At 39.6% G+C, this 13,800-nt stretch overlaps 1 protein-coding gene across 2 annotated transcripts in view; it reads left to right on the top strand.

Moving 5' to 3' along the window:
• The window catches only part of LOC101574099 (ubiquinol-cytochrome-c reductase complex assembly factor 1), a 114,092-nt gene that overhangs the window by 53,171 nt on the left and 47,121 nt on the right, over positions 1-13,800 (top strand). For both annotated transcript variants that reach the window (XM_023714850.1, XM_023714852.1), the window contains exon 7: positions 12,157-12,265. In XM_023714850.1, the coding sequence (XP_023570618.1) occupies positions 12,157-12,265 (109 nt within the window). The remainder of the gene's footprint in view (positions 1-12,156; positions 12,266-13,800) is intronic.

Genomic DNA, 13,800 nt, shown 5'->3' with positions numbered 1-13,800 from the left:
TAGATATAGATAGATACTAGATGCTTTAGATACATTTACATACATTATATTTACTTATACATATTGCCTCATCCATGCTCATGACTACCTTATTCTCAGTTTCTGTAAGAGTGATCAGAGGCTTAGAAAAGTCAGAGAACTTGCCTAAAGAACTAGTTAGGGAGACTGGGGATGTGCCTCAGTGGTAGAGTTCTTGCTTTGTATGCACAAAGCCCTGGGTTCAATCCTCAGCACCACTGACAAAAACAAAACAACAACAACAAAAAAAAAAACTGGTTAGTATGTAGTGAAGAAGAGATTTGAGTGTGGATCCGATAAATTTAAATATTAAGTTACTTTCCTCAGTAGTAATCTTAACCACCAAAGTAACAAATCAGAAATACCTGCTTATTTTTAAGCATAGATTCATAAGCCAGGTGTGTTGGCAGTCCGTCCAGTAATCCCAGCAGTCTTAGAGGCTGAGACATGAAGATTCCAAAATTAAGCTGAGCCTATGCAATTTAGCAATTCAGTGAGACCCTGTCATCTCAAAGTAAAAAGCCTTTGGCATGTAGCTCGGTATGAAGGCTAGGTTTAATCCCCAATATTGAAAACAAAACTTAGTTAGAGCAGTTGTTCTCCAGTTGAACCTACTGTGCAACGAACACATCTGTGCCCTAACCTCATAGGGCTTAGAGTAGAGAGACACTAATAAAATATAACTGTGATAGGTACCATGAGAAATTGGTAAGTCTCTGTGGGGAGAAGGATACCTAACAGTATCAGACAGGGAGGGCTTTACTGCTGAGGCAACATTCATGTGACGTGTGAAGAACGAGAAATAAAGAGATGAAAAGGCATTCCATGTAGAGAGATCTAGTGGTTTGCAAACTTTGTACCAGCAGGATCTTTTTTAAAAATTGAAATCTAGGGCAACACATTCAGAGCCCCTCGTGTCTCTCAGGAGCTATTCGTATTCCCCAATAAATTTTTCTACTCTTAAAAATTAATTAATTGATTAGAAAATGAAATCTAATGCTCAGCCACAATTGTATAAATGCATAAAAGGATTGCTACTTGGACCAAAGGAGATGAAAATGACCCGTTGACGTCTCATCTCTACAGTGGGCCTGCTCTTGGACCCCATATGTAGCTCTATGAAAACTCAGTTTAAAAACCACAGCTCTACTCCACTTTCCCTTGTTTTATCAATGGAGAGACAATTTTGCAGTTTTATAGCCTTTGTCATTGGCCACTTAGCAGAGGAGGACTGAAGACAAATCCAAAGCTGACTATGGACTGCTCCTTCTGCAATGCTTGGTTTCTTGCTTGAATGTCCCCTTTGGGTTGTCAGGGGCCAAAGGTCCCTTTCCTTGAATATGAACAGTAGCCAAGCATTTACTGATTGTATTTCTTGATTAGAACTCACCAACTGTGTTCTTCTAAACCCTGAACATAGAATAGGGAGATGAGGTACAGATCATGTGGGAGCACAGAAGTGTGGGGTGGTCAAGGAGCATTGTTGCACTGGCCTTGAGGCGCGAGCCAGAGGGCATGGGCTTGAGGAGTTATTAGGGGAAGAAGTCATCATAAATTACTTTCTAAGAAGTTTTAAGTTATAGGAAAAATAAGAGGCTGTTCATTAGAAGGAGAAAGTAAAGGGGTGTTTTGTTGTTTTATTTATTCTAGTATTAGAGATTAAATTGGACCTTTGTACTGAGCTACATCTCCAGCCCTTTTATATTCCATATTTTACATTTTGAGTCAGGGTCTTGCTTAATTGTTAAGTTGCCTAGGCTGGGCTCAGACCTGTGACCCTCTTGCCACAGGCTTCTAGATTATTGGGATTACAGGCATGGGTCACCATGCCTGGCTTGGTTTATTATTATTATTATGATGATGATGATGATGATGATGATGATGATGATGATGATGATGATGATGTTAAGCAAGGGAAACACTGGAATGTTGTTATAAGCCAAAGGGAAGAAGCCTCTGGGAAAGAAGAAAGAGAAGTAAAAAGTAGGGAGGGCTGGCCAGATAGCTCAGTGGATTAAAGTGCCTGTTTAGGCAGAGGCAGGGGTGGGTAATCCCCAGGCCCAGCCCCCCCCACTCCCCCCCACCCCCCCCCACACTGAGACAGCGATTGAGACTGGGCGTGGTGGTGCACACCTGTAATACAGTCTCTTGGGAGGGGATCACTTCCAGTCCAATCTGCATAGTGAGACCCTGTAAATCTTGTACTAAGTACAGAAAAAAAAAAAAAAAGGAAGTAAAAAGTAGGAGTGGAGGGATTGGAAAACAAGCGTGTCTCAATCCAGCCAGAAAACTGCCTGACAGACACTGGCAGCATTCCCAAGGGGCACTTTAAAACCAGTAAAGAGGGCTGGAGAGATAGCTTAGCAGTCCAAGTGCCTGCCTGGCAGGTGCAAGGACCTGGGTTCCATCCCTGGTACTGCATGCCATTTAGGCCCCGGATCAGTACTCTCACTGAAACTGGGTGTGGTGGCGCATGCCTGTAATCCCAGCACTGGGGAGGCTAAGACAGGAGGCTCACTACAAGTCCAAGCTGCGTACCAGCAAGACCCTGTACCAAATAAAAGATTAAGAAGAAAATTAAAACCAGTAAAGATTCCAGCAGCTCTAGACCTGCTGTAGATGGTGTCTCCTATGTGTGCATCGTCTCCTTCCCACAGCTAGAATTGCTAAGTTACTTAACACCCAGACATGGAGATTTTTTTTCTCTCTAAACCAGAGGCCTGTGTAGCATCTTTATTTGTGTTGCATAACCTAGGTGCACAGTCCTGCTACTCAGGACTTGTTCTTTATAGTGGATCTGGCAAGCAGCCCACCAGCCAGCTATAGTCTTGGAGATAGCTCTCTGTGAGATGAGATGGCTTCAGGAAGTACCTTCCCCACTTTTCTCTTTGCTAATAAACTGTCAGTGGTCCCCATAATCTCCCCTGAAGGGTTAGGCTTCACGGAGAGCGTGTTTAAGAAACCAGGTGGAGATAGCCATGTGCATAGCCCTGGGAAAGGGTCAGCGTGCCAGCTCACAAATAAATGAACCATTCATTAGCACACTGCTGGGGCTTGAATGCAGCCTTGCAGGCTCAGCTTTCTTGGCCTTGGCCAGTGACAGAGGAAGGGAAACAAACTCCGTGAAAGTCCCCTTGGGGAGCCCTTCCTAGCAGCCAGTGTGACAGACTTGCCCAGGTGCCCACTAGATCAGATCCCCTTGAAGCAGCTTATAAACCACCACATGGGCAAAACAGGGCCAGAACACAACTGGCATTGTCAGAGGCCCAAACAGAGTCAGTGAGACAGGATGTTCAGAGTTGCCAATAGGTGGCAGGAGGTCAGAATCGGGAATAACAAGAATTCTTCCCTCGCAAGTCAAGACCAACAGGAGGAAGTTGTGGCTAGGAAACTTTCCTGCTCCTTTTAGTTCTGCAGATACTGTTGTTGTCATTGTCGCGTTATTTAGCAGGAAGAGGCCTTTGGCGTTGTGCTGTCACTGAATGAAGGAAATAGAATAAGAGACTGGCTTGGGGGAAGAGAGGAAGCTCAGGCTTCATTCCATCTCCTCTCTTCACTGTGCAACTTTGTTACTTAAGCTCCTTGATTTTCTTTTCTGTGAAATGGGCACAAGTTTCAATGGCTACATTATTCTGTAGATTGAGGGAGATAATGGGTACAAGTGTGTCAAGTCTTCCGGTAGAGGACTTAATGAATGGTGGTGTTCATTGTCTAGCAACCTGGAGCCCTTTATTCTGAGAGGCTCCTAGTGAGGGTGTTTTTTCCTTTTGTCTCCTGTATCTGGACTTGCCTTTTAGAGAGATTAGGGAGCTGTTAAAGAAGGCTTGAACATTCCTTTTTTCTTTACTAGCTGAGTTACTTGGCTTCCTTATATGTAAAAGAGATCAGTATTATTTATGAGCCATTGGAATCTCTGAGAGACAAGGATAGTACTGTGACGCTTAAAACCTCAATAATAAATTGTGGGTTTAAGAACATCATCAAACTTGGTAGAAGCAGTTGAAAATGCTTCTGTGCAGAGAATTAACTCTGTATTTAGAGTAGGTGCTCACTAAGTACTCGTTGGATGAATGGTTAAATTATTTAATGCAAAAATCTTTACTAATCTTTTTAATATTTATTTTGACTTCTTAAGGGCAGTTTTTATGTTTTTAGCATAGTACTCTTCCCCTCAGAAAGCCCTGAAATTATGAAGCTGAATCAGTGACAAAATATGAGTTGACCTCAACACTTAGCAGAAGCGTTTATTTTAAGGGATGCGGTGTCTGCATGTGAGCTCAGTGTGAAGTAGAGTCCTTCTGTTCTTTTATTTATACTTAGTGCAAATGTCTTTATTGTATGGTCAGGAAGTAACTAGCCTTGGCTTTGTTTTGCATTAGCTACTGGGGTCATCCAATTTTTGTTTGGGTTAACCATTTTCAATTTATTTTTTTCATTTTCATTTCACCTTCCCACAGGCCTGAACCTTTCTTAGATGATTCGGGCTGTCCTTAACTCCTAGCTGTATTTTGCCACACTATTATTTTTGCACTGACCTTGGTAGACTTACCTATTGAATCTCTCTGTTAGTATGTGTGTGTGTGTGTGTGTGTGTGTGTGTGTGTGTGTGTGTAAAATAAGAAAATCATTTTCTCCTTTCCTGATAGACTGCTAGCAGTTACTTTTTGTTGTTATAGGTATGTTTGCCTCAAGTTAGCCGTCTCTTCTTTCTGGTCTATGTTTTCTAATGTGATGCTAATTTTGTGATTTAAATTACCCTTGTGAATTTTCTGTAGGGTTTGTTTTAAGCATTTAGCTTTTTTAGAATTTTATTCTTATTAGTACATGGTTTGCAGTTCATAAAAAACTGTGTTTCCTGGACAGCTGTTACACGTATGTAACACACCCTAATTCTTTCAAACCTGCACTTCCCCACCCCCATCTCTTGGTTGGTCTAAGCATTAAAGGAGGCAAACAAGTAAACAAAATATGATTCTGGGATCAAGTTTTTTTCTTCTTTATTTATGTATTAAGGATCTGTGGAGAAAAAAAAAAAAAGGATTTGCCTAGGGCCTCACATTGAGCTATACTTCTAGCTGTTTTTTTGTTAAGTTGCCCAGGCTAACTTTGAACTTGCTGTCTTATCTCCTGCCTTAGCTTGCCAGGAACTAGGATTGTAGGTGCCCCATCATGCCTAGCTTTTTGGCGTCGCTACTCTTCAGAGATTCAGTTTTCTCAACTGTTAAATGAGTTGGCAGGGAATACCAAGTGCCTGGCTCATGGTTGTATTCACTGTTAATGACAGCAGGTGCTCATGTTGCCTATTAAAGGGTTTTCTTTTCCTTTATTAGTCATTTTTAAAATAGAGAAAATTTCCAAATAAGCTGAATTCAATCTAGATTAGATGTTAACCCCCAAAACTGTTAAATTAGTATAAGCCTGTTGTCTTTGGTGTCCAAAAAAGATTTCAGTAGGATGTCTATGGTTGTGGATGAAACATAGAATTGGAGTTGAGATTCTTCACTTCTATCCTTTTTTGTAACATAAAAAGTATTTTATCAGGAGAGTTTGTATAAAATGATATCATGGTAAAAAATTGAAAAGAAGCTATTGTTTATATAATTGGAGTATGTGTGAGTTTGTACATATGCAGATTGTATGTGGAAGGATTCCCAAGAAACCACTAATTGTAGTTTCTTTAGGGACAGGAATTGGTTGGCTAGGGGATAAAGGTAGAAAGGAGACTTAACTTAGTTACTGTTTGCATGTACTACCTATTCAAAACAGAGAAAAGAGTAGACTGAATGTGGCAAAGTAAATTTCAGTCAAGGTCGGGTGGTCTAGGAATTGGCTTTCAGCTGCTTGTCTGTACATTCCAGGGAGCCGACTGTCTATGATGTGGGCCAAGCCTTTACCTCTGCCTCTCCTTTGAAGGGGAGAAAACAAAAGGTCTTCACAGCAGGATTGTTCCTAACTATCTAGAGAATTTGATTCATAAATTTAGAGCAAAAAGTAGTTGAAACTGGCATGGGGGTACATGCCTGAGATCTCTGGAAAGTTGGGGCAGGAGATTGAAAGTTCCAGCCCGGCTTGGCAGTGTAGCGATAGAAAGAGACTATCTCAGAGAGACAGAGACGGGGGGGGAATTAGATGAGCTTTTCGCTAGATGAATATAATGCTGGTGATTTCATAGCCTTGAACAGTTTTTTGTTTTTTTTGAGACCGGTTTTGCTATGTAGTTCAGTTCAGGCTGGTTTTGAACTCACTCTGTAGCCCAGGCAGGCCTCAAACTCGCAGCCATCCTCTTACCTCACTCAGCCTCAGCCTCCCGAGTGCTGGTATTATAGGCATGCACCTCCACGCCCAGCCTGAGGATCAGAAGCTTATTTTCCTAGAAGAACTCATGGAAATCTTCAATAATTCTTGCTGTTAATAGGAAAACTGATTCTTGGTTTGTGTTTATAATTGACGAAATGTTATAAAATTTGCTCTCGAGCCTTAATTTTGAAAATATTTTGCATCAGCATGTATCCATTGAAATACTTAGGTGCAATATTTTAGGAATAATTTGAATTTTCTCTCCTTCATTTACAAGCTTCAAACCATATTTTTGTTAGTATCAGCCAGGCTAGGTGCAGGCCATTACTAACCTAGGAGATTGTATATCTCCAAAGATAATACAATTCTAATACTAGTATTTCATTACAGGGCTGAGGGTGGCAAGAAAGAGTTACCTTTTCAGAGACTCACCTGTTCGGAGTGCTTTGCTGAGCTTGTCTCCCCGTTGCCTTCCTACTCTGGGGAAGTTCATGCTCTTTCTCGGTGTGCCATTTCAAAGCCCTTCTTTACTTTTCTGGCTTCAGTTCCTATAACCTGCCCTCCCACAAATCTCAGTATTCATTGTTCCCTTACCATGTGCCTATCCTGCCTTTGCTTTTCCTGTTCTATCTGCTGGAGAGTCCCCTTGCCTTCCATCTCTGGGTGTCCCACTTCAGTTTATCCTTCCAAGCTCCAGGTATAATGTTTTCCTTCCATGAAACCTTCTCTGAATCTTCTCAGCTGGAAGTAGTCCCCAGACTCTACTGCACTTTTCTCTTGCGCTACATAATGCATTCTCTTTTTAGGCTTTTTGTATGTGGTGAATTTCACCTCCTCTGGGAGACAAACTGCCTCTGGAAGGCTGGGTTCTAGTAGTTGACATCACTGTACCATGCACACATCTAACTATATGTTCACATAGTAGTAGGAGTTTAACTTATGTTCATTGGGTAAATTGTCCCTCACTTTCTTGAAAGTGACTTCATTTTTTGTTGCTTTTGCAACCCAGATAACCACTTGAGCTGAGAGTTATCTGTAAGAACTATAGAATAAGTTGTGCTATGAAATTAAAAACACCTCACCCCATGTTGATATAGTTAGAAAGTTTATGGTCTGAGAAAATCTGTGCTTTTTAAACCTCAGAGGGCAGGTGTATTAACAAACTAAAGAATTTTCAAATAAATGAAGAATTCCATTACCTCACTATTACTGTTGATGAATTGGCCTCTGATGACACTTAAGCATCAAAACACAGTGTCTTTTCAGGTGAGAGACTGATGAACGATTTTATTAACTTAGAAAAGTCTTATGAAAACAAACTGCTGAACTCTCCTAGTTTATTATTTGGATTATGCTCTATATTAGTAGTGGTGAACCCACAACATGCATGCCACAGCAGGCTGTTTGTATCATTGAAAGCTCTAAAAGGTTCACCACCATGCCCTCCATCATGAAAAATTGCCCAGTCTTTTTTGCATAGCCTGTTTCACTGTTGTATCAAAGTGCTATTTCTTAGATGCTGAGAGTGGTTCAAAGGTAACACATTTAGAATCACAATAACAAATCCCACCAGATATTACGTAGTCAGTGTTATGTCAGATGGCTGCATTCCGCCAGACATTCTCCTGTGACAGTCAGACTCTTAAGTTTTTGAGGTCACCCATTCCATCATTTATAACCTCAGACACTCCCCTGTTAGAAAGTTTTTGTTGTTCAGTGTTGAGTAAATCTTTCTCCTTCTCTGGAATGCCCTTTTGTTTTCATTTTAACTCTTAATATATTGTGTAATCTCTTTTCTACAGTTGTCTGTCTTCTAGTGTTTTATCTCTTCCCCTTCTGTTTTTTAAATTTTTATTTTCAGTTACATAAAAATTAGCATATGTAGGAGATGTAATGTATTTTGATAAAAAGTTGACTTTTTGACCATTACACATACGTTGTGTATTGATCAAATTAGTAATGAGTGTATCTGTCACCCCATTTATTATTTTTTGCCATGAGAACATTCAACTCCTCTCTTCTAGCTGCTTTGAAATATATACATATTGTTAATTCTAGTTACCCTACTATGTAAAATATCAGAACTTATTCTTCCTATCTACTTGTAATTTATTGTCTCTTAAAATATAACATCTAGGGCCAGGGAGATGGCTCAGTAGAATAAGCATGTCCCTGGCAAGTGCAAGGGCCTGAGTTCAATCCCCAGTTCCACCAAAAAAAAAAAAAAATATATATATATATATAAAATATATATATTGGTTGTATATATATATACATCTAAACCTGTGCTCAGTAGGTTCTATTCTAAGTTGAATCTGATCTGGGCTGAGTAGAACAGAAGTCTCACTTTGCATGTAGAGGATGTATTTCCATTGATGTATCTAAAATCACATTAATTTAAAAAAAATCACATTACTTTTTTTGGTACCACTACTGCCCTTTCAGCTGCCGTTGAACATGTACCCTTTAAGCCTTGAAAGGCCTCTTCACACTTGGGTAGGTATCACTTAGCAGTCCTGTGCCTCTACAGTTGTTCTGTACAGCCAAGTGGAGAACCTCAAGTTTGTGTGTGTTCAGATTTTTCCTGTTGGAGTCAGCCTATTAAAACTGCCTTATTGAAATACTGATAGCTTGTTCAGGTCATTTAGCCTTTGTTTCCCAGCCTAACTTCTTGTTATCTGCCAGTTGATAAATATATTGTCTTTCCTCTGTCTTAGCTATTATAGAGATGTTGAGGCAGGCCAAACTGAAACTGTTTTATTATATTTTCTACAGGATCTCACTATGTAGGTTGGACTCGTAGCGATCCTTCTGTTTTCAGCCTCCCAAGTGCTGAGATTAAATACATGCCACCGCGCTCTGGCTCAGTCACTGTCTCTGTGCTCTGGGGGTGGGGCCAGCTTGACGCGCCATCTTTGTTATCTTTTTGGAACAGGGTTTCTCTATGCAGTTCAATTCCTTGAACTCACTATGTAGCCCAGGCTGGCCTCAAACACACATCAGTCCTCCTGCCTCAGCCTCCTAAGTGCCAAGGTTACAGGCATGTGCAGCCACACCCAGTTGTTCCTAGTATATTTTAATGGGCAGGATCAATTGTGTATGGAGGGGGCAGGGGAGATGGCTCAGTGGGATAAGTGCTTCCCTGGCAAGCACAAAGGCCTGAGTTCAATACCTGGTTCTGCAAAAAAAAAAAAAAAAGTCAATTGTGTATGGAGGTAGACTGTCCATTTAATTGAATATTCCATAATTATAACAAATTGTCTTTTAGAAGAATAGGGTTGCTATTTAATAACTAATGAAAGACAATAAAAATCATATGGTTATAAGAATGAATTTGGGTGTTTGAAAAGTTGATAAACATACTTGTATTCTTATATGTAACTAAATCTATTAATAAAACATAACAATTAGAGCTGGCAGATAGCTCAGCAGACTAAAGTGCCTGCTCAGGCGAGTGCAGTGGCCAGCATTCAATCCCCAACCTGCTGCGCTGGCCCCGCCCTCGGGGCACGCTGAGACAGCATTGAGACTGGGTGTGGTGGCACACACCTGTAATCCCAGCATTTGGGAGGCTGAAAACAGGAGAATCACTGCGAGTCTGATCTACATGGTGAGACCCTGTAGACCCTGAACTAAATACAAAAAATAAATAAATGAAAACATAACCATTACATTTTTATATGAGGTCCTAAACAGAAAACCCTCTAGCTTGGTTAGAGGCAATATGGTACAGAGGAAAAGGCCCCAAACTTGGCCTCATATTTATTGTTTTTATTCTGCAAGTATCTATTGAGTGCCTACTGTACTTAAGCCCTAGACATATGATGTTGAAAAAACCCTGACAGTCTTTGTCTTCTATAGAGTTTACATCTAGTAGGAGAAGTAATTTTTTTTTTTTTTCCCCCCGGAACCAGGGATTGAACTCAGGCCCTTGCACTTGCCAGGCTAGTGCACATTCTACTGAGCCATCTCCCCGGCCTGGGAGAAATAATTTGATAATTATGAAAATGTAGCCATAATACTTTCTGTGATCTATTCTGGATGAGTGTTACCCAAAAGAAATATAGTATAAACAACACATGTAATTCAGAATTTTCAGCCAGGCCTGGATTGTGCACACCTATAATTCCAGCACTGAGGAGGCTGAGGCAGGAGGTTTGAGTTCAAGGCCAGTTTGGACTACATAGTATATTCAAGGCCAGCCTGAAATACATAATGAGACTTTGTCTCAAAAAACCAAAAAGAAAAAATTTTTTTTTAAATTTTAGGGGCTGGGAAGATAGTTCAGTAGAATAAGTGCAAGCCAAAGGTCCTGAGTTCAATCCCCAGTACAGGAAAAAAAAAAAAAAGTAGCTGCATTTAACTCGCTTAAATATCCTGAAAGTAAAAATTAATAAATGAAATTAATTTCATAATTTTATTTAACTCCTTAGATCTGAAATATTATTTCAACATTTTATAGTATAAAAATATTTTATATTATTTTTCTTTTTTTGTTTGTTTGTTTGTTTGTTTTTGAGACAGGGTCTTGTGCATTTCAGGCTGGCTTTAAACTCACTTTGTAGCCCAGGCTGGTCTTGAACTCTCAGCGATCCTCCTGCCTCAGCCTCCCAGTGCTGGTGGGATTACAGGGGTGTGCCACCATGCCTGGCTTCATTTCCTTTTCTGAAGTAAATCTTTAAAATCTTTGGACTGGCTCAGTAGTGCTGAGTAATCACAGGTAGGTAGTGGTTACTATATTGGTCAGCAGAGTGTGTACTCAGCTTTAGAGACTAGTCTGTGGTGTCTAGCAAGTTAGTTGTCTTTTATCTTTAGAATTCTTCATCTGTGCTGATGTGGTGGCTCATGTGTAATCCCAGCACTTGGGAAGCTAAGGAAGAACACCATCAATTCAAGGTCAGCCTGCAGGACATAGGGAGTTCAAGGCTGGCCTAGACTGCATAGTGAGATCCTGTCTCAAAAAAATAAAAAAGGAAGGAAGGAAGAGAGGATTGATTCAAACTTTGCTTTCTTCTAATAGCTAAATGTAGTCTCTTCCACAGGAGAAGGGAGTGGGGCTTTGCGATGTGCTGTGTAATTTCTACCTAGTATTGCATACTGTATTTCCAGCACTTAGGAAAACTGAGTCAGGTGGATAACTTAGTGAGATCCTGCCTCAACATAAAAAATAAATGTGTGTCCCTGCAGAAGGCTCTGGGGGCTCAATCTCCAATACTGAAAACAAAACAACAGCAACAACAACAACAAAAAATCTTTATTTTTTATTTTAATTTTTTAATAGATTGCAAATTGAAAATAAATTATTTACAAACATAAATGAATATAACAATAAAAATTGTCCAAAATAAAAATGAAGAATTTACAGATCAGTCATAATAGTTCACTGTATCAAAACCAAGCAACTTATATTCATATAATTAGAATTCTCAAAGTGGAAAGGAGTAGGCAATAAATATAAAAAAATCTTTATCTGGGTGTGCTTACATGGATATATTGTATATATAAAAATATATTAAAATATATTGAACAATTCATCAGAATATATGTTTAAGATCAAGGCCGGCCAGATAGCTCAGCAGATAAAAGCTCCTGCCTAGGCAGATGCAGGGGCCAGTTCAGTCCCCAGCATGCCATGGTGCTGACCCCGCCCCTGGGGCACACTGAGACCCCAATTAAGACTGGGTGTGGTGGTGCACGCCTGTAATCTGAGCACTTGGGAGGCTGAAAACAGGAGGATCACTGTCCTTTCCTGTCCTTTTAGTGCTCTTTGCTGAAATCATTCCTTCATGAAAGTATATGATGCGAAAAATACAAATAATAACTGTTCATCTTCTTATCCAGGATGTGTCTAGTCCGAATGAAACAGGAAGGCCGGAGTGGGAAATATATGTGTCGGATCATAGTTCATTTTATGTGGGAAGATGTTGAGCAGCGTGGCAGAGTCATGGGGGTAAGTCCTTTATTATTGATTTATTTTTTGGAAACATGGTCTCATTGTGTAGTTCAAGTTGATCTTGAACTTCACTGTGTGGCCCAGGCTGGCCTCTGACTTGTGATGATCCTCTTGCCCTCCTGCCTCTTGACTCCAAGTGCTGGGATTATAGGCATACACCACCACACCCGATTTGCTATCAGGTACTCCATCTATACAACTGTGATAAAGGACCACCTGATGAATATGGTTTTTCTGCTTTAGAGTACACTTTGCATTTCTGTGAAATGCTGCCTAGTCACTTTTTCTACTTTTGTGGAGACTGACATACCGCAGAATTTTTTTTTTACAAATTATTATGGTTTGTCAGTGTGGTGACATACTGTGTGCAGAAATGGTAAGGGGGGGTGGAATTGGTAAACAGAGAGAATCAAGCATTAATTCAGTTTAAGTACACTTCTGGTACTCATTTAGTGTTTGAGTCTTCCTATAAGTTCTGATGAAAAGATCCTGGTATTGGGCCTATACTGTCTTCAGGAACTGAAAATTAGGCTCCTTGATCACTAGAAAACTTTGGCAAAATACCCACTGAAAATATACATTTAATAGCCTGAGGAAGAATACTCGTATGTCACATGGAATGTGATGACAATAGAAAAATGAAACCAAAACGTTGGAAGTAGGTTACATAAACAGTAATCTCTTCTGTGTATTTGGAATGTCTGGCCCATGTTTTAGTAGCTTGTAGTTCCTAGTTTCCTGTATCATTACCTCCAGTTTGCAAGCATCCAAAGTAGAACCCTCTGGGTCATGAAGTGGATTAATTTGGTTTCTTTTATATCGGAGCAGAACTCTTCTGTAGACTGAGAAATAACTGCAGTTTGTAACTGTGCTAAAAAGTCACACATGTCAGAGAATAAAAACCAAACAGTAGAAAGCATTTAATGTGGAAAAAAGAAACAAGTGTCTTTCGTGGTCTTTTTTTTTTTTTTTTTTTTTTAGATGCAGTTTTTCAATTTTTTTTTTTTTTTTCTCTTTTTTTTTTAAAAATTATTTATTTATTTTCCATAATTTCATTGTCTTTCATGGTCTTAACTCTTAGAAATAACCATTGTTTGTAACTGATGTTTATTTTTCTAGCATTTTCTATACAAATATATAAATGTATATTCTTAAAAATATAGATGACTTATGCCATTTATACTATTCTGAATCTTGACTTTTTTCATATAATATGTATTAGACATATTTTAGCTTTTCTTGTTTGTTTGTTTTTCATTTGATGTGTTTGGTACAGGGTCTCACTACGCAGCTCTGACTCGTGGTGATCCTCCTGTTTTCAGCCTCCCCAGTACTGGGATTACAAGAGTGCACTACCATGCCTGGAGTTGATAGCCTGCTCAGCGTGACCTGGGGACAGGCCAGCATGACATGCATTTAGTAGAATGCATTTAGCATATTTTTTAAACTCAAAATATTTTAACTAAGGTTGAATCCCTTTAATCATTAATCTCAATTCTGGGTATTTTCTCCTTCAAAAAAAAAAAAAAAAA

Source organism: Octodon degus, unplaced genomic scaffold (genome assembly GCF_000260255.1).
Source record: "Octodon degus isolate 3935 unplaced genomic scaffold, OctDeg1.0 scaffold00037, whole genome shotgun sequence".
Taxonomy (NCBI): Eukaryota; Metazoa; Chordata; class Mammalia; order Rodentia; family Octodontidae; genus Octodon; species Octodon degus.
Note: the sequence above shows the minus strand (reverse complement) of the source record. Positions and strands in the feature narration are given on the sequence as shown.